This window comes from Pelophylax lessonae (genome assembly GCF_965119305.1).
Source record: "Pelophylax lessonae genome assembly, chromosome: 13".
Lineage (NCBI taxonomy): Eukaryota > Metazoa > Chordata > Amphibia > Anura > Ranidae > Pelophylax > Pelophylax lessonae.
Genome location: NC_138780.1, coordinates 114,185,070 through 114,206,985, shown reverse-complemented (window position 1 = coordinate 114,206,985; position 21,916 = coordinate 114,185,070). Strand labels below are relative to the sequence as shown.

Sequence of the window (21,916 nt, the reverse complement as noted above, 5' to 3'; positions counted from 1 at the left end):
ACTAGCTCATCCATGTCTTTATGGACCTTGCTTTGTGCACTGCTATGCAGTCATGTTGGGACAGGGAGGGGGCAGCCATCCCCAAACTGTTTCCACAAAGTTGGGAGCAAGAAATTGTCCAAAATGTCTTGGTACGCTGACACCTTAAGAGATCCTTTCACTGGAACTAAGGGGCCAAGCACAACCCCTGAAAAAAAAAACCCCACACCATAACTCCCCCTCCACCAAATGATTTGGACCAGTGCACAAAGCAAGGTCCATAAAGACATGGATGAGCGAGTTTGGGGTGGAGGAACTTGACTGGCCTGCACATAGTCCCGACCTCAACATGATAGAACACCTTTGGGATGAATTGAGCGGAGACTGCGAGCCAGGCCTTCTTGTCCAACATCAGTGCCTGACCTCACAAATGTGCTTCAGGAAGAATGGTCAAACATTCCCATAGACACACTCCTAAACCTTGTGAACAGCCTTCCTTGAAGAGTTAATGCTGTTATAGCTGCAAAGATGGGCCAACTCAATATTGAACCCTATGGACTAAGACTGAGCTGCCATTTTAAGTTCATGTGCGTGTAAAGGCAGGCATCTTAATACTTTTGACAATATACTGTGTAAATACAGGTGCATCCCATAAAATTAGAATATTATCAAAAAGTTAATTTATTTCAGTAATTCAATTAAAAAAACAAAACTCATATATTATATAGATGCGTTATACACACAGTGATATATTTTTTAAGCTTTTCTCCTCTTTGAATTTTGATGATTATGGCTTACAGCTAGTGAAAACCCAAAATTCAGTATCTCAGAAAATTAGAATATTACATAAGGCCAATAAAAAAAAGGTTTTTTTATACAGAAATGTTGGCTTACTGAAAAGTATGTCCATGTACAGTATAGTATGCGCTCAGTACTTGGTTGGGGCTCCTTTTGCATGAATTACTGCATCAATGCGGCGAATGCCATGAAGGCGATCAGCCTGTGGCACTGCTGAGGTGTTATTGAAGCCCGGGTTGCCTTTATAGTGGCTTTCAGCTCATCTGCATTGTGGGGTCTTGTGCCTCTCATTGTCCTCCTGACAATACCCCACAGATTCTCTATGCGGTTTAGGTCAGGGGAGTTTGCTGGCCAAACAAGCACAGTGATACCATGATCAATAAACCAGGTAATGGTACGTTTGGCAGTGAGGGCAGGTGCCAAGTTAGTCGTTCCTGAAGCCATTCTTGAATACATAAGACCAGGCCACCTTCTTCCATTGCTCTGTGGTCCAGTTCTGATGCTCAAGTGCCCATTGTAGAGGCTTTTGGCATGGGCACCAGACCGGTCTTTGGCTATGCTACCCCATATGAAAAATATACCCCAAAAGGCTCAACCCCTTTCAAAATAATAATTACCTCAAAATCCAGAGGGACTTGAAGGACAACTAGGCACAATATCCATACATATGCAATTGTATTGTATCAAAAAACAAAAATACCAAAAACCACCAGATAAAATAATAATTGGCCAATTGTAAACTCAAAACCCCACCCCCCGCAGCTGCACAAGGAAGCATCCTTAAAAAAAAAGGGTAAATCCTCAGTTGTAAACAGTATATATGTGTACACGATCCAGGCTGGAATATCCAATATTAAGGTAATGTGGAAAGCCCGCATAAACAAAGAATGGTAGTGTAGTTAACCACTTAAAGGTCAGCACCTTTCCTAAGGATATACAGTGAATCCAGAAAGTATTCACAGCGCTTCAATTTTTCCACATTTTGTTATGTTACAGCCTTATTCCAAAATGGATTAAATTCATTATTTTCCTCAAAATTTTACAAATACCCCATAATGACAACGTGAAAGAAGTTGGTTTGAAATCTTTGCAAATATTTTAAAAATAAAAAACAAAACAAATTCCATGAACATAAGTATTCAGCCTTTGCCATGACACTCATAATTGAGCTGAGGTGCATCCTGTTTCCACTGATCATCCTTGAGATGTGTCTACAACTTGATTGGAGTCCACCTCTGGTAAATTTAGTTGATTGGACAGGATTTGGAAAGGCACATACCTGTCTATAAAAGGTCCCACAGTTAACAGTGCATGTCAGAGCAGAAACCAAGCAATGAGGTCCAAGGAATTGTCTGTAGACCTCCAAGACAGCATTGTATCGAGGCATAGATCTAGGGAAGGGTACAGAAAAATGTCTTCAGCATTGAAGGTCCCAATGAGCACAGTGGCCTCCATCATCCGTAAATGGAAGAAGTTTGGAACCACCAGGACTCTACCTAGAGTAGGACGCCTGGCCAAAGTGAGAAGGGCCTTAATCAGGGAGGTGACCATGAACTCTACACTCTGACAGAGCTCCAGCATTTCTCTGTGGAGAGAGGAGAACCTTCCAGAAGAACAACCATCTCTGCAGCACTCCATCAATCAGGCCTGTATGATAGAGTGGCCAGATGGAAGCCACTTCTCAGTAAAAGACACATGACAGCTCGCCCGGAGTTTGCCAAAAGGCACCTGAAGGACTCTCAGACCATGAGAAACAAAATTCTCTGATCTGATGAAACAAAGATTGAACTCTTTGGCCTGAATGACAAACGTCATGTCTGGAGGAAACCAGGTACCGTTCATCACCTGGCCAAAACCATCCCTACAGTGAAGCATGGTGGTGACAGCATCATGCTGTGGGGATGTTTTTCAGCGGCAGCAACTGGGATACTAGTCAAGATCAAGGGAAAGATGAATGCAGCAATGTACTGAGACATCCCTGGTGAAAACCTGCTCCAGAGCGCTCTGGACCTCAGACTGGGGCAAAGGTTCATATTCCAACAGGACAACGACTTTAAGCACACAGCCAAGATCTCAAAGAGTGGCTAAGGGACAATCTGAATGTCCTTGTGTGGCCCAGCCAGGGCCCAGACTTGAACCCAAATTAACATCTCTGGAGAGATCTGAAAATGGCTGTGCACCAACGCTCCCCATCCAACCTGATGGAGTTTGAGAGGTCCTGCAAAGAAGAATGGGGGAAACTGCCAAGTTTGTAGCATCATACTCATAAAGACTTGAGGCTGTAATTGGTGCCAAAGGTGCTTCAACAAAGTATTGAGCAAAAGCTGTGAATACTTATGTACATGTGATTTTTAAGTTTTTTATTTTTTAATACATTTGAAAAGATTTCAAACAAACTTCTTTCACATTGTCATTATGAAGTATTGTTTGTAGAATTTTGAGGAAAATAATCAATTTATTCCATTTTGGAATAAGGCTGTAACATAACAAAATGTGGAAAAAGTGAAGCGCTGTGAATACCTTCCAGATTCACTGTACTTGTATAGAGCTATATTGCTGACAACATCCACGCATTTGTTGTAAAATAACCTTTCAGTGTATCTATTGCATACTGTAGACAATTCCAAAATCACAAAATTTACCATGTGCAGCATGGTACCTCAATAACCCCATATGTGCAATATAGTTATAACAACTAACACACAAGGGAGAGTGATACATGGTCAGACAAATCTCCTGGTTATTTCAGAAAAGGCAAAAATGACAAGCTGTCATTCAAACCAGGGGGATTAGTAGCCCCTAATTCCCAAATCCATTTAGTTTCTCTTTGAAGTATGGTTTGATTAAAAGTGCCCCCTCTGAGGCTTGGCTTCACTACTTCCATTACTCAACGTTTCAAAGACCTACTGTTTCTATTGTGAGTTGAACATAAATGTCTTCCAACTGGTGCCTTTAAATGATATGTGGAAATTTCATACAAATGATCCTGTAACCTTCTGCGAATTGTACGGATCATTTTGCCTATACAGTATAATAGGCAACACATATACAGGTAAAACATAGGTCACACCAGTTGTATTGCAATCAGCCTGATGTTTACACCTCAAAATTCTGCCATTTGAAAGAGTGAGGAAATCCCCCTCAATCATAAATGTGCAGAAGTCACAAGTACCACATTGCTTTATACCCCTGTGGAAGGTTATTTTTCAACTAATGTATGGATGCTATAGGCTGTCAGCAATATAGCTCTATACAAGTATATCCGTGGGAAAGGATATTGTGCCTTGTTGTCCTTCAATTCCCTCCACCTATGGATCTTGAGGTAATTATTATTTTGAAAGGGGTTGAGCCTTATGCAGGTTTTTATTTTTTTTATTTTTTATATTGACTTTATACCGGAGGCTACCTTTGGCTGGTGTTTATGAATTATTTTATACTTTTGCGTTATGTTTGTATGAGCACTAATTAGCTAATATTAGACTATGACCTGGAGGACACATTTTAATATTAATTTTTGGTATGCTACCCCATAATCAAACTGCAATGAATTGTGTGTTCTGACACCTTTCTTTTGGAAGCAACATTAAGGTTTTCAGCAATTTGAGCTACAGTAGAGTACAGTACAGTGAATCGGACTACATGGGTTATGACCCTGTTGCCAGTTCCCCAATTTTCCTTACTTGAACCACTTTTAGTAGGTCCTGACCACTGCAGACCAGGAACATCCCACAAGAGCTGCAGTTTTGGAGTTGCTTTGACCCAGTCATCTCGCCATTACAATTTGGCTCTTTTCAAAATCACTCAAATTCTTTTGCTTGTCCATTTTTTCTGCTTTGACCACATCAACTTCAGGGACAAAATGTTCCCTTGCTCCCTAATATATCCCAGTCACTTTCAGATGCCATTGTATTGAGATAGTCAATGCTATTCACTTTACCTGTCAATGGTCATACTTGATGGCCATCATTGCTGGTAATGGAATTATACCAACACTGACTCTGGAGAAGGCCAAGTTAACTAGAACACAGCAGTATGATAGTGTTCTGCCAGTCAAAAGATGGACATTGCCCTGGTGAGCCCTGGCACAAAGACAGCTCTGCTTTTATGTGTTTAAGACAATATACATTGGCAAGTAGATGCCTAAGCCCATTCAACAAAAATCATATAACCTGATATTTTTGTCTTTATTACATTTTTGTGAAGGAACAATCAGGGGCCACCGTTGTTAGGTAGTGTTCAGTAATGCTAATAGCCAAACTGCAAATACCTTGGCCTGCAGCTCAGTAAGTAATATTTGAAGTCAGAAAAAACCTGGTCAGACTTGATGTTACTGACAAGACATCAGATGAGCACGTCTTACAACAGTGGTGCACAGAAGGGCATAGAGCAGGCATGTCCAACCTGCGGCCCAGAACCGCAGGCAATGCGGCCCACTGCCCCCTGACAATTTTTTTTTTTTGCTGGGGAGGAAGGAAGTCGAGTCGGGGGCACAGCCACAGCGGCTTCCAACTAACTGTAGGCAGAGGCTGCCTCGGAGGGGATCATCCACTAGTTGTATTAAATTAGTGGTGGTGGGGGGGGCACAGCAGCGCGGGAAGGGCGCGGAAGCGTTTTATTACTTATATACCTTATCAATAGTATATATTTTTTATGCGGCACGAGAAAATGTCTCTACACTAAATGTGGCCTAGAGAAGCCAAAAGGTTGGACACCCATGGCATAGAGGGTTCAATAGAATGCCCTGGGTCTGCTCTTATCAGCTAAGAAAACAAAAATACGGTTACACTGGGCACACGGTAACCAAATCTGGTTGACTGAAGTTTGTTGAAATTGTTGCCTGTTTGAAGAATTTCAATTTGCACTGCTTTTTGCAGGTGGTGAAGTCAGAGTTCGGCATTTACAAGGTGAGTCCATGTGGTCTTCTTGAAATGCCTCAACTAAATACCCAAATAGAGAATTACTTTGCTGCAACTCAACACTTAAAATATAGAAACAAGGATAAGAGGCTATTTTTAGGTTCGACCATTTAGAAATTAGAAAGGGATAGATAATTGATCTAAGTGGCTTACACCATGGAAAAGAAAAAGGTGAAGAAAGAATGGATTTTGTAAGGCATAACTATTTAAAACATTTTTGTATATAATCTTCATTATAGCAACAAAAAAGTACAAACAAGTATAAAACACATACACCAAAAGAGTAGTGAATAAAAAGTATTTCTAGATTGCTAGAGGTTGATTATTGATCTGCTGAAATAAAAGTAGAGTAGATGAGCCAAACAAAGACAGGTGTGCACTCTTACCTATCAAGATATCATCACAAACATCCTATGCGGCATCCGAGAGATATTTAATCCATGGGTCCCAAATTTTTATCAAAAAAGGCAATTTTATCATTATGGACCACTGAAAGGCGTTCATTTACCATTAACCAGGTTTAGACGTAACTAGACCGAACTGGATTGAAGGAGACCTCCAATATCTGACGACAGCAATTCTAGCCGCCATAAAGATAAATGTCACAAGCAGTCTCCTATATCCCAGAGTCCCCTCCACCGGTCCCCACAGAAGTGCCTGTATCGGTGACTTGACAAGGTTCACCTGGGTAAGCGAATAAATAAAGTTATAGGTACGGATCAAACATTTTCTTACTTTTGGGCATGTCCACCAAATGTGAAACATCGAACCCTCCATACCACAGCCCCAAAAGCACGGTGGAGAGGCCCACGGGACACAGTATGCCACTCTCACTGCCACCATACAACATCTTAAAAATACTTTGTAATTTGCTTCGATCAGTGGGGTGTTGATAAGCAATTTAGACGCATATTGTGCCAACTTACACCAGTTCCCCACCTCCCAATTCTCATTTATATCACTTCCATTTATTCATATAGAACTGCTTAGTGGAGGCAGAATGTAGCAAAGTGTACATTTTAGAAATGTGACCAGTGTGTTGGTCAAAGTTCCTGCAAAAATACTCCATCGCCGTGGAGGTGGTTAAATCAGAAGTAACATAGCCAGAAAGTGTGCTATCTGGCTATAGCGATAGGACTCTGATTTGGGAAGTTGGTTTTTATCTTGCAGGAATGATTTTGACAGGACATCCCTGTGAAGATAAAAGGAAGGTGTATGGCGCTGCCAAAATGTACTAATAGTTCCGTATGTCCAACAGAGATGCTGAATGTGTATTCAATGTGTGTCTCCACTGTGAATTCTAAATTAATAAAGTGTCAAGTGCATCATGTGTGTGACAAATAAATTATATAGTAAGTGCAACAATATAGGCGATCCAATCCTGTGAGGGGTTTGCAATGGTGCTAAAACCGTGCAGAAATATATAGAAAGTATAAAAATGGGTGAAAAATAGAATGTGGGTAAAAATATAAAAAATGTGGGTGATATCTGCCCAAAAATATGAGGAAAAATTAATGAAACTCAGTAAAATCAGTTGGGTCCACTTTTACTGAGTTTCATTAATTTTTCCTCATTTTTTTGGGCAGATATCACCCACATTTTTTATATTTTTACCCACATTCTATTTTTCACCCATTTTTATACTTTCTATATATTTCTGCACGGTTTTAGCACCATTGCAAACCCCTCACAGGATTGGATCGCCTATATTGTTGCACTTACTATATAATTTATTTGTCACACACATGATGCACTTGACACTTTATTAATTTAGAATTCACAGTGGAGACACACATTGAATACACATTCAGCATCTCTGTTGGACATACGGAACTATTAGTACATTTTGGCAGCGCCATACACCTTCCTTTTATCTTCATTCTTACTATATTTTTAGGAATATAGTGCATAGGTGGGCTGCAGCCAGTACTTTATTAGAAGCTTAGAATTATCCTAAGCGCGGATTCTTTATATTTCAGGACATCCCTGTGGTCACATAGATCTGCAATACGTAATAAACCCTTATTAGTCTATCAGGTAAAATCTTGTTGATGGAGACCCGGGGTAAATTCAGGGCTGCTTAATAGCAGGGTCATGGGGGCATGAGGAGACTTGAAACCATATGTTGTCGTCAATCTATCACATAGATTTAATGAGAACGGCAGAGTGGGGCACAACATAGTTGGTCTGTCTTTAGCTCGCAGCCACATCAGATGGCTGATTTCCCTAGTTGGACAAGGAGAAGATTCAAGAACCATCCATAGTGAATGGAACTGCCGTGTGTGAAAACGAATCAGCTGGGACAGTTGAGCAGCTTGATAATACTTATTCAAATCTGGTACTCCCAGTCCCTGTCCCCCTTCATTTAGGAGTATGCAGAGTGCGTTTATTCACCCTGGGTCTCTTATCTCCCAATATGTTTCGCAATATTTTCCTTTGAAACTGTTTCAAGTCTGAAATATAAATGGAAATCGGAAAGGTCCTAAATAAGTTTAATATCCAAGGCAGGACTTTAATTTTTATTGAATACAGTCAACTAAACCACGATGGGGGATTAATGGACCACCTATTAGGATCTTCCCACAACTTTGTCTATAGTGGCAGAAAATTATTTTGATACAGCGTGGAAAGAAATGGAGTTAGGAGAAAACCCACGGTAGGTTAAATGCTAGTGATTTTGAGTGGTTACCCTTAGACCCGAGATTGAAGTAAAGCATTGCAACACCCTATATAAGTTAGGTAACAAAGTGACTGGAGACGAGAGGAGCATTAAAATGTCATCCGCAAACAAGGCGCACTTGTGCTCCCGATCTCCACAATATATCCCTTGAATATAAGAAGTGTTTCTAATCCTAACAGCCAGGAGCTCCAAGGCCAATATGAATAAGAGTGGAGATAGGGGTGACCCTGTCTAGTACCCCTATGTATCTCAATGGGTTGGGAACTATACCCCTTAACTGAAAGACAGGCCATGGGCTCACTATAAATAGCTTTTAAGGTAGTCAGGAAGTTTGAGCCAAACCCAAATGGTTCTAATGTGAAAAAAAAAGGTAATCCCATGAAAAAGAATTAAAGGCCATATGAAGGTCTAGGGATAATCGCATACTCCTCTGAATACCCTGCCCATCCCAGTTGGAATGCAAGGCAGAGATAATGTCAATCAGCCTTCGGGTTTGGTCCGGCGCTTGTCAATTAGGGACAAGCCCAACTTGGTCCGGATGAATGTATGTGGATATGAAGGTGTTCAAACAGGAAGCTAGAATCTCCATCATTATTTTGAGGTCTACATTTATAAGTGAGATTGGGTGATAATTTTCGCAGTCTCCATGGTCCTTACCCGGTTTGGGAAAGACATGGATGAAGCATTATTTTCATAAGGTGGCAGGGAACTACCTTTTCACAAATCATTAAAGAAGGAGCATAAGTGGGGGATCAAAATGTCAGCGTATTTACGATAGTAATGTCCAGGAAAACCATCCAGACCCAGCGCTTTTGATGGGTTAAGGCTTTTGATAGCTATCATGATCTCGCCCATAAACTCACTATCCATTAGTTCTGCATGAGCGCACGCTATTCGAGGGAGAGGGAGTTCTTGAAAAAAATCTTCAGCCCAAGCTGCTAAAAAGGGTTCAGGAGATGTATATTGTTTAGAGTAAAAATGAAAAAATTCCCTCACTATAAGCTGTGGGTTCTGGGTTGGCTTGCCACTCATTGCAGTCGCCATTTCGGCAGAGCTGAATTAAAGGGCCTGGGGGCTAGTTTTATTGCCAACAATGTGTTGGGTTTATCACCCATTGTCCAACTAAAATATTTTTCTGCTTTTGTCATTAAGCTCAAATTTAAGGCTGTTTATCCCGTGCCCATTTTATGTCTGAGGTCTAAGCGTGGATTCGATCTCTGTTCTGTGACGAGTCGTTGTAACTCTGCATCCTGTAAATTAACCACTCTTGGACCGCCCGCCGCATATTTACTGTGGCAGGGTGGCCCAGCTGAGCAAAAATCAATCGTATTGGTACGTGATTTTGTGCAGGGGTTCTCAGGGGTGCGTGCGTCCCGCTGGAGGGCCGCTGCCGCTGCGATTAGACACAGCGGGAGCCAATCAGCGGGTCTGGTGGCCGCGATGGCCGCGATTACACCTATGTAAACAAGGCAGACGGCTGTTCTGTCACAGAGGAGGGGTGAGATCTTGTGTTTCAGCTAAGCTGAAACACAGATCTCTCTTTTCCTCTAGCACATCCATCCCCCCAACAGTTAGAAAGCATTCCCTAGGAGCACACTTAACCCCTTGATCACCCCTTGTGTTAACAACTGTAATGGTGTCACTGTATTGGTGTCATTTTGACTGCCACAATGTAGCAGTCCTGCTAAAAATCACTGATCATCGCCATAACTAGTAAAAACAAATTAAAAAAATGAAAATTATTTTTTAAACAAAGTTGTCAGTTTAATAAGATATTGCTCACACACAGCATTGGAATTACATCCCAAAACACACTCTACTATTCCTCCTGAGTATGGTGATACCACATGTGAGACTTTTCAGTGTTTGTGTTGATAATATACCAGACGTTGTATTTTGTGTATCACACAAATCAACCAATTGTATCAAAATCAAAGTACTATAATGGTTGCCTCTATATGAGTGGTCTACTGATACATGGCTTCCCCCATAGATGTCATGTTCACTGGCCAGAAAGTACAGGAGGCTGAAGAAAGAAAGAACAAAAGAGTTCCTGTGGTTCCAGGAGTGAAGTTGTCTGCATGGGGTGGCTGAGACTGGTGTCTCACCAGAACATAATCAGTCGGACGTGCAGATGGATCAGTTCAGGCTGCTGGCAGAGATATGGTCAGCAAAAAGGCAAAAGATCAATCCAAGCAACAAGCAGAAACATGATCAATAAACAGGCCAGGGTTAGTATAGGCGGCAGACAACACTTCACTGGTGTAATAGTGATCAGGAACACTTTTCCTGGCTTACATTGATCTGGTGATCTGGTGACACCTTTGCTGGCTTACACTGGTGTGGTGACACTGACTGGTGTGGCAGTGATCAGGGACACTGTAACTGGTGTGGCGATGATTAGGACAATATGACTGGTTTGGACTGTGGACGTTATCAGGGACACTGTAACTGGTGTGGCAATGATCAGGACAACGTGACTGGTGTGGTGGTGGTCAGGGACACTGTAACTGGTGTGGCAGTGATTAGGAGAAAAATGACTAGTGTGGTGGTGGTGATCAGGGCCACTGTAACTAGTGTGGCGATAATTAGGGACACAGTTTCAGTCTGAGAAGGAAACGGGCCAGCCATACATGGTTAGAATCTCGGCCAGTTCAGCAGGAACCGGCCGAGATTTGAACCATTAATGGGCAGGGTAACTGTACCAAGTTGAATGATCGATCAACTTAGGTACAACCAGCCTTCTGGATTCTCTTGCGATTATCACTAGCAGCTGCAATAGCCAATAGCGATAATCACTGATTTCTCCTGGCGTGGATGGCTTCCCCCTCCTCCCGGGAGCAGACAATGGCTTGGCAGGAGGGATGTGGTTGCAGGAAAGAAATTTGCAACATGTATGGCCGGCCTTAGCCTAGCAGTGTGTTTTTGGTTGTGAAATGTAGCCCTGCTCCCAGGGGAGTGGCTTAATGCAAGTATATCCTCTTCACTTCTTTCACCCTGAGCCTGCTCCAACACAACTGACACTATTGGTTCTGTGACATTAAATGATTAAGACTATTGCAGTGAAGGAACAAATTTACTGCTTTTAGATTTGAAATAAAAGAGTATACAAACAGAATCAGAGATAATGCAAAGATTGGCAACAATAATATAGATCCTGAGTCCCCAACCGAGGATTTGAGTAGAGTTCAGCACTCAGGATCTGGAACACAAGCCACACATATATAATGTATATGCATACATATATATATGCTAGAGGATTGCGTTTGGCAACAATATAGACACACTGATGTTTTTAGTGAATAGAGAGTGACCACAAATTAAGGTTAACTACATTTATGGAATAACTGTAGAATGAACAGTATAACAGTACTAATTACATATCAGAGTGCACTCTGTGTACTAATGGGGGCCACCTTTATACTGAATTGCAAGAGTCTCCTGGAGAGTGAGGCCTCACTAGTCTTCACCGGCAAGGAATCCTCAATCAATCCAAGGAAAGTAATTGTAATCCAAATAAAGGTGATTGGTAGTTGTAATCACCAAAGTAGTCAGTAATTGTAATCCACAAAGATGAATGCAAAACTGATCTTGATGCTTTTTATTAGGCAGACAGCCTAGTACTGGAAAGGGCTTAAGGCCTGGTTCACCCACCTTGCACTAAGTGTAACAGCAGTGTCCAGTGGTAATAATATAACTCAGTATGGCCTTGTATACACACAGTTCGGCAGTCCCACCCTGGCTCAGTCTAGGTATGTGACAAATGCAGATGTAGATGCTGGATGTCTCTCACCCAATACCAGGAACTCCGCTCCACGCTGCAGCCAGGCCCCACTCTGCTCAGCGACTCTCTCGGCCTGTCAAACATCCTTCCGCTCTGTCTCACTACCGAGATTCCTCCGCACACTTCGCTCCAGTGTCCGCTACTAGGCCCCAGCCCTACTCCTCTGCGATCCGCAGCAGCTCTTCCCCTTTATTACAGCACACTGTCCTCGAGGCAAGAGAGCGAGAATCGGTCCCGCCCCCTTTATAAAGACACTCCCAGCAGGCTCCGCGAGTCATGTTGCTCCCTGGGAGAAGAGTCCCTTTACATAGCAGTCTATGGTCCTGGCTCCTCCTGGAACTACATCTCCCATAATTCAAAGTCACTGTCTTTGCAGAACTTTAATAACAAATAACAGTTTGAACAATACCAGCCGTGCGACCAGGCTACAGAAAGAAAACAGTAGCACCATAGAGAATCTATGAATACAAGGAAAATATACAAACTCTATGCAGATAGTACACCGAGTGAAAATCATGGACCAGGGCATTTTTTCAGCAGGAACGCGGGGGAACGCAGTTCCGGCACCTCCAAGACAGAAAGTATGTAATGGCAAGGGGTGCTGGGGTGGAGTGGGATGGAAGGTCTACTGATGCTGGCTGTTGGGGGATCTATTGTTGCTGGAGAGAATTCAATTTTGTGTGGTGGCCTATTGTTGCTGGTGGGGTCAATTGTTGTTGCAAGGGATCTACTGTTGAGGTAGGGGTCTATTGTTCCTGGCTGCTGGAGAGTCTATTGATGCTGGCTGCTGGGAGATCTGTTCTTGCTGCTGGGAGTCAATTGTTGCTGGAGTGATATTTTGTTGCAGGGGTCCAAAGTTGCTGGGGAGGTCTATTATTGCTGGGGGAATCTATTGTTGTTGGGGGTGTATATTGTTGCTGGCAGCAGGGGATCTATTTTACTGCTTTTCTTGTTATCACTACCACATTCCATACGAATTAATTAGCACGACATAAAGATACTTGGCTTTGTATTCTCTAAATAAGGCAGTGCTGGGAGGTTGGTAGGGGGTGGTACTAAGGGACGTTGCTCGGAGGTGGGTAGGGGCGGAGACAAGAAGTGACTCAGAAGGGGGGAGTTCCTGCACCTATTCTCTGAGAAAAAAAGCCCTGCTCAGGACTCCATTACTAAGTAGAAATGTTGACCACTTCACTACCCTGCTGTCTAATAAAACTATTAGCACTGAACTTCCTAAGATTTCCATTGCATTTGCTATTTCTGCACTTTTCCTTTAAGTCACAGCTATTAGAGCACAGTCAGTCTTGGAAAAGCTTTGTATTTCCAGTTGCTTCACCTTTTGCATCTGCCAAAAATATCCAGGCTGTGTGAAATGTATAGGGATTTGCAGAATGAAATGCAGTCAGAGCACGTTTCATGAGATGGGTTTTGTTCCAGGTGACGTCAGCCCTCCAGACAGAGAAGGGGAAACTGAATGGCTTTGATGAGAAGACCTATCTATCCTCAAAGTATCTAAAGGCTGGAGAGGATCCCTACCGTCAGCATGCTTTTAACCAGCTGGAAAGTGACAAGCTGAGCAGTGACCGGCCCATTCGGGACACAAGACACTACAGGTGAAGCGGGTCTTTTGTTACCATATACAAGTACATATAAGGACATTGTATTAGGGTGAATGTAGAGGTCACTGTAATGTAAGTTAAAATCTGTTGGCAGGCCTATGTATCAAACAGCTGCATGTTTTACACTGTTTGGCCACACTACTAAGAATTAATAAAGTTGAACCTTGACCACGACTTAGCATTACTATTTTTTTCCTGAATTTGACCATTAAAGCATCCGAAAACAAATAATTCTGTCTTTATGTTCAGTGCTGCATAAACATGATCTCCTTTCTTTTTAGACCTAAATGCTGCTTAATTATTTTCTGATTTCATTACCACTATTTTTATGCTGAGCATACACATCCAATCACAATGACGGCAGGCAGTACAATCAGTACTGACGTTTCTGTTGCCCTAAAATTACCTTTATGTCCTACACTAAAAGGATAAGAAAATTCAGAGGCGTTACTAGAACCTTCAGGGCCCCAGTGCAAGAAACCATGAAGGGGCCTTTCCCTTCAAGCCTTGGGCTCGTCCCACTGATCCTGGGGCCCTTTACTCCCATTGCGGGGCCCTTTATTACGGTCCTGCATTGGGACCCTTTCACAAGTTCTGCAGTGGGCCCCCTTCTGCCATCTTGGGGCATGGAGGAATGCCAGGGTTCAGTTGCAAGTGTGACCTTTGCGATCCTGGAAGTTCACCCACTGGTATCAGTAGTTTTTATTTTTTGGTATTTTAATTGTATTATTTTTTATTATTTGTTTTTATTTATTTACAATGTCACTGACTATGACTCTGTCCATTCAGAAAAGGAAGGAGCTGGTAAATTACTGACCCCTTCCTGGTTCTCTATTGTGACACATCCCCTGCAGCAGCCGGCAGGAGAGGGGAGGGAGCACAGTGGGGGGGGGGGGACCAGGGGAGCACACAGGGGCCCAGAGACAGCAGAACACAAGTTAACTGGATAGAAAGAGTGACGGGGGCAGCATACAGAGGAACCAATCTCCTCCATTTTCCTCCTGCAGCTACAGGAAGGAAAAGGAGGACAGTGATTTCTCTACATGCTGACCCCGCTGCCCCTTGTATGCAGGTGTACAGGGGAGCTGCACAGGCCCCCCTGGAGACTGGGGCCCAGTTGCATTTGCAACCCCTGCAACCCCTGTAGTTACGCCCCTGAGAAAATTATTAGACATCCTGGACCAAAAAGTATGAAGTTTGTTGATTTTAAAGATGTTTTCGATTAAGCTAGTTATGCAGTGCCTACATAAAGTATTCATACCTCTTGAAATTGTCCACATTTTGTCATGTTACAAACAAAAAGGTAAATGTATTTCATTAGGATTTTATGGACCAACACAAAGTGGCACATAATTGTGAAGTGGAAGGAAAACGATAAATGGTTTTCAAAATGTTTTGCAAATAAATATGTGAAAAGTGTGGCATGCATTTGTATTCAGCCCCCCTGAGTCAATACTTTGCAGAATCATCTTTTGCTGCATTTACAGCTGAAAGTCTTTTTGGGTATGTCTCTACCAGCTTTGCACATCTAGAGAGTGAATTTCTTCTTTTCAAAATAGCTTAAGCCCTAGCAGATTGGATGAAGAGCGTCTGTGAACAGCAATTTTCAAGCCTTGCCACAGATTCTCAATTGGATTTAGGTCTGGACTTTGACTGGGCCATTCTAACACATGAAAATGCTTTGATCTAAACCATTTCATTGTAGCTCTGGCTGTATGTTTAGGGTCGTTGTCCTGCTGGAAGGTGAACCTCCACCCCAGTCTCAAGTCTTTTGCAGACTCTAACAGGTTTTCTTCTAAGATTGCCTGGTATTTGGCTCCATCCATCTTCCCATTAACTCTGACCATCTTCCCTGTCCCTGCTGAAGAAAAGCATCCCCATAACATGATGCTGCCACCACCATGTTTCATGGTGGGGATGGTGTGTTCAGGGTGATGGGCAGTGTTGGTTTTCCGCCACACATAGCATTTTGCTTTTAGGCCAAAAAGTTCAATTTTGTTCTCGTCTGACCAGAGCACCTTCTTTCACACGTTTGCTGTGTCCCCCTCATGGCTTCTCGGAAACTGCAAACGGGACTTCTTATTTCTTTTTTCGACAATGGTTTCTTCTTGCCACTCTTCCATAAAAGCCAGATTTGTGGAGTGTGTGACTAATATTTGTCCTGTGGACAGATTCTCCCACCTGATCTGTGGAGCAGCTCCTCCAGAGTATCCATGGGCCTCTTGGCTGCTTCTCTGATTTATACTCCGCTTGCCTAGCCTGTCAGTTTGGGTGGATGGCTATGTCTTGGTAGGTTGCAGTTGTGCCATATTCTTTCCATTTTTCGATGATGGATTGAACAATGCTCTGTGAGATGCTCAAAGCTTGGGATATTTTTTTATAACCTAACCCTGCTTTAAATTTCTCCACAACTTTATTGCCAACCTGTCTGGTGTGTTCCTTGGCCTTCATGATGTTGCTTGTTCACTAAGGTCCTATAACAAACCTCTGAAGTCTTCACAGAACAGCTGTATTTATACTGAGATTAAATTACACACACAGGTGGACTCTATTTACTAATTCGATGACTTCTCAAGGCAATTGGTTCCACTAGATTTTAGTTAGGGCTATCAGAGTAAAGGGGGCTGAGTACAAATGCATGCCACACTTTTCAGATATTTATTTGTAAAAAAAAATAGAAACGATTTATCATTTTCCTTCCACTTCACAATTATGTGCCATTTTGTGTTGGTCAATAACATAAAATTCCAAAAAAACACATTTACATGTTTGGTTGTAACATGAAAAAATGTGTAAAATTTCAAGGGGTATAAATACCTTTTCAAGGCACTGTAGACTGCTCAATAAAGTAACTTGCCAGATTTCAAGCATTGTTAGAAATTATGCTTTTTGTTATGTGGTAGATGTGTAGTAAATTTTCAAAATTTTTGGGCAAAAGTTTCGGCAAGCAGGTCCTTATCATTGACTTATTTAGGGATGAAGGATTGGATAGATCATCTGTGCTATCATACCAATATTGGGCAAATATTGGAGTTGGTTGCTCAAGCACTACAAGGAAGTGCTCACTGCAGTGTGTCCTGGACAGTCCATTATAGTGGGCCTTTTAGCAAATTTATGTTTTGAATGAATACATTTCTGACATGTCGCAATAAACAGTAACAGTATTATTTTCAGAAAAGGTAGACCATGAAAATGAGTTTTTGATATACTGTTAAGTGAGTTACCCCAGGCTGGGATTATGTCATCCATCCTCTGTAAGCAGGAGGAAGTATTTCCTTACTTTTCTCTTCCACAATGATCATATTGCAACATTGTAATTTATGCATTTCACAAAATAAGAAGCTGCAGCAGGGGTCTGATATGTTATTTATATTTGTGAACACAGCCAGTAACTACTGTATAAAATCACCAGAATTTTCATGATTGTGCCATCTGTAAGCTAGCATCTCAGTACAAGGAGTATTATTATTATTATAATACAGGATTTATATAGCGCCAACAGTTTGCAAAGTGCTTTAGAATGTAGAGGGGGATAGTACAATTACAATACGGTTCAATATAGAAGGGACAGGAGGACCCTTCTCGTTAAGCTTACAATCTAAAGGGAGGGGGGAGGTGGTACAAAAGGTAATAGCTGCAGGGGGTGATTTGACGCAGGTGGCTCGGGTTCAGTTCTTAGGTGGAGGTGGAGGTGGAGGTGGAGGTGAGGTAGGCTTTCCTGAATAAGTGAAGTTTCAGGGATTGCGGACAGGGTAGGGGCTGATTGGACATACTGGGGCAGGGAGTTCCAGACGATTTGAGAGACTCTGGAGAAGTCCTGGAGGTGAGCATGGGAGGAGGTAACAAGGGAGCTAAAGAGCAGGAGGTCTTGGGAGGAGCAGAGAGGACGATTTGGGCGATATCTGCAATTGAGGTTGGTGATGTAACTGGGGGCAATGTTGTGGATGGCCTTGCAGGGTGTGGTTCGTTTTTTAAATTTTATATGGTAGGCTAGTGGAAGCTAGTGAAGGGATTGGCAGAGGTGCAGCAGTCAAAGATCAGTTAGTAAAGTGCATTAGTCTACCAGCAGCATTCATAATAGACTGAAGGGGGATAGCCTGTGTAAGGGTAGGCCAGTGAGGAGAGAGTTGCAGTAGTTAAGGCAGGGGATACCCATGGAGTGAATAGGTTGTTTTGTGGTGTTGCTAGGCAGGAAGGGGTGAATTCCGGAAATTATGTGAAGGTTAAGGCGGTAAGATGAACCCAGTGATTGGATGGGGGGGCTGAAGGAGAGGTCAGTAGTATAGTAGATTCTAAGCCCTGGATGATGCCTAAACAAAGATGCTGCCATCCATATTGGGGGAAAAAGCCGATAAAGGCATTTTCAGGGAGAGTACTGTGATCTTTGTGAGAGGTAATAAAAACCTGTAAATGTTACACTTACACCTAATTGTTACACATAGCATGCATGCAGTTAACATTAAAAAATATTTCTGAAGAAATGTATCACCCACAGTGTAGATTGGCACCAGCAGTGTTACACATCCTACGCTTTGGCAAACAATGACATAGAGGAATACTGAGTTACTTAGTTATATGATTTTTATTAAACATATTTAATAAAATTTCTTGTGCAGCGATTTTATTTCTACGCTCACTCTGACTGCAAATAATCAGCCCCTCTTCCATTTCCTACCAGGTGCACCTCTCTGCATTACGATGTCGACCTTCCATCTACCAGTGTTATTATCACTTTTCATAATGAGGCTCGTTCTACTCTTCTTCGCACTATCAAAAGGTGAGAACATGCTAAGGGATGATTTCTGCATATCAGGTTCCTGCCGTGCATGAAAGATCAAGCATACAGTAAAGCATTTAGTGGGATCAGAAAAGCAATTACCATATTGGCAAACAAGACCCATAGAGGCATACAAGCAAGTATCTACAGAAGAGGTTTGACAACAATATTGGAGAATCGTGGCAGCAGCAAAACATTGGAAGTGGGAGTGTACTGAAACTTCATAGAATGGGTTTGTTTTTGCGTGTCCTTCTTCCACAAATCTTCATCTTCAATCTCTCTTTGTTATATGGAGATTTACTCAAGGGTTTTTTTCTCAGTGGTTTTGCTGAGGCAGGGTGAACTTGCTAGAGCAGGGGTCTCCAAACCTACTAAACAAAGGGCCAGTTTACTATCCTTCATTATTTTGGATGGGGGGTGGACTTTGGCCATCGGGAGTAGAAAATGTCCCAGCATCAGTTGGAGTAAACAATGCCCCATTCCTCATTGTTAGTGTCATTGGATGGAATTGTGCCCCATTGCAGGGGTTATTAGGAGGAATTGTACCCCATTGTTGGTGTCATTGGTGGAAATTGTGCCCCATCATTGGTGTCATTGGGCCCTATTGTTGGTGTCATCGCGAGGAAATGTGCCCATCGTTTGTGTCATTGGGAGGAATTGTGCCCCATCATTTGTGTCATTAGGCCCCATTGTTGATGTCACTGGGAGGAATTGTGCCCCATCATTGGGACATTGGGAGGAATTGTGCCCCATCATTTGCGTCATTGGGCCCCATTGTTGGTACCATTGGAAGGAACTGTGCCCCATTGTTGGTGTCATTGGTAGGAATTGTGCCCCTTCATTGGCATCAATGAATAAAGCAGTGCCCCAAGGGCTGGATTAAAGCAATGAAAGGGCCGTATCCGACCCCCGGACACAGTTTGGAGATCATTTGGAGATTATTGTGCTAGAGGATGGGAAATTTTTGATGGTAGGGTTTTTTTTTTTTTTTGGTGGGAGGGGGGCATATTTTTTTGAGTAGTGATAAAGCACAGAGAAGTTACTGATTATAAGAAATCTTGTATTGTATGTGGTTGCACCACCATCCTTGATGTTTTCTTCATTTAACTGATAGAAATAGACTTATTTTGTATGGACATGTTAACAGCCTTAAAGGAATCCTTTACCAGGAGAAACATGGAGGCCTCCATAACCTCCTGAAATGCTAAATGCCTGATTCCCTACTGTCTGAGTCATTGACCTGAACATGCATCCAGTGAAGACTAGATTACCTTTTCCAGGTACATGATCCAGAAAAAAAAGAAAACAATTAGTTCAGCACAGTGGCATACCGGGGGGGGGGGGGGGGGAGCACCCTGACTACAGCCATATTGGGGATTTCTAGGATGCGCAATGCTGCTTTGCCCTCGGCTCTGCAGTCTTTGGAGTACCTCCCCTGGAAGTGCTGTCACAGAGCCAAGTAAAACTCTCCTATAGCCTCAGGTCATTACTAAAGAGAAGGGCGTTGTTGTTGTTTTCTGGGAGACGAGAGCTGGTGGTGGGGGCTTTGCTGGGGAATGGAGTTTTGCTGAAGTTGTTTTGGGAGGGGGGACTATTGCTGGAGGACAGGACAGGAGGTTTTTGCTGGGGGAGGTGGGGATTTTTGCTGGTGGGGTGGAAGAGGAATTTTGCTTCAAGGTAATTCTGGCCGTACATTATCCCAATTTCCTATTTGTTGTCTACATAAAATCACAATTGCTGGTTTGTTGCCCTCATATAGTTATAATTGCCTGTTTGTGCATTTGTTACATGCATATTGTCACAATTGGCTGTTTTTGGCACAATATTGTAATGATTGGCTATTTGCAGCCTGCATATTGTAAAAGTTGACTTGTTGTTGCTTGTTTATTGCATGTAATTGCCTATTAGGGGCACATGTATTGTCAGGATTTTCATTTTGTCCCTCTGTACTGTGAAATCAACACTGTTTAGAGGTTCATATTACTATAATTTATTTCCCTGTAGGGCTGTCACCGTTAAAACATGCCTCTATTATTCTTATGTTTCGCCTTGGTGTACTATGTGCACCATTATTCAAACCTTAGATTTTATATTTTTTAGCATGTTATCATTATCCCCATGTTCTGCTGAGGCACACTATATGTGCCACTATTAAAACCTTCAATTTTACTTTATTTAGCACACAGATATTTCTCTCTTTTTTCGTCATGTTTCACTATGTGCGTCATTAATAAAACCTTCAATTTTATTTTTTTTGCCAATACCCTTATTTATGAAACATTTAGGCAAAGAAAAAAGTTCACTGTATCTATTTTTTCCTGCTGATTATTAGTATTTTTTTTTTTTAATTTAAGTGATTACCACTGGAAATAATTTTGACATATAGAGATGCATTGGGAGGAGATGGATTTTAAAAAGAATAATCTGCCCCGGCATTTAACTATGCTTGATAGAGCACTTATTCAGCATTAGGGCCAGGCAATTATTTTTAGAAGCATTTTTTTTTGCAATAGCAGCCTCCCCAATGTGTTTGGTTTTCTTTAAAGTATAACTAAAAGCAACATTTTAGATTGGAAAGGGATTGGAACACCTGCCAGGGTTTTAGTGCTGGCTGGCCCCATTAGACAGATTTACCCTCTCTTTTTATTCTCCTTATTATTATTGCCAAGAGTCAAAATGAAAGAAAATCCCAAAATCGGACCAGAACAGGAATAAACAGAATACTAGTTCTGGTGACCCTAGTGACAACTAGGAATTTCTCTAAATCACATGTGTCAAACACAAGGCCCGCGGGCAGAATCCGGCCCTCCAGACCATTTCATGTGGCCCTTGTACCTCTCCTGCAGCTGCAGAGAGGCTCGTCTCTACCCCCCCCCCCCCACACACACATCTTAGCAGTCATCAGCAGAGAGTAGGACAGGAACTTCTCCTACAGATTCTGTGCCTCTCTCTGCAGCTGCAGCACCATCTTGTCTTCGCCTCCCCTCGTCTCAGCATTCAGCAGATTCCAGCGGCTGACACCTGCCCTCCTCTGATCCTCTTCCAGACCCTACACTTTCGGCTTCCCAAATCCACCCCCAGCTTCTTCTTAGCAGCAGCACATGGTAAGAGGAGTTGGCACTATGATACAAGGGAGAATGAGGGACTCTCGACTTCTGATCGTGAGGACTTGCTCTGGTCATCTAGTCTTAATGATACAACCGGCTCTTTAAGGGCAACCATATCGCTGATGCGGCCCTCAATGAAATTTGAGTTTGACACCCAAATTGTGTCTATAGCATAGGAAGTGAAGTAACATATGGCCAACAGATAGATTACAGATGGCCAAAAAACTAATAGGGGTTATAACCCAACCCTTACATGAAA

The 21,916-nt window shown here is 42.3% G+C and overlaps 1 protein-coding gene across 1 annotated transcript in view; it reads left to right on the top strand.

The window, feature by feature from the left end:
• The window catches only part of GALNT16 (polypeptide N-acetylgalactosaminyltransferase 16), a 248,253-nt gene that overhangs the window by 115,798 nt on the left and 110,539 nt on the right, over positions 1-21,916 (top strand). The window contains exons 2-3 of the mRNA XM_082275418.1: positions 13,592-13,767; positions 18,452-18,550. Coding sequence (XP_082131544.1) covers positions 13,592-13,767; positions 18,452-18,550 — 275 coding nt within the window. The remainder of the gene's footprint in view (positions 1-13,591; positions 13,768-18,451; positions 18,551-21,916) is intronic.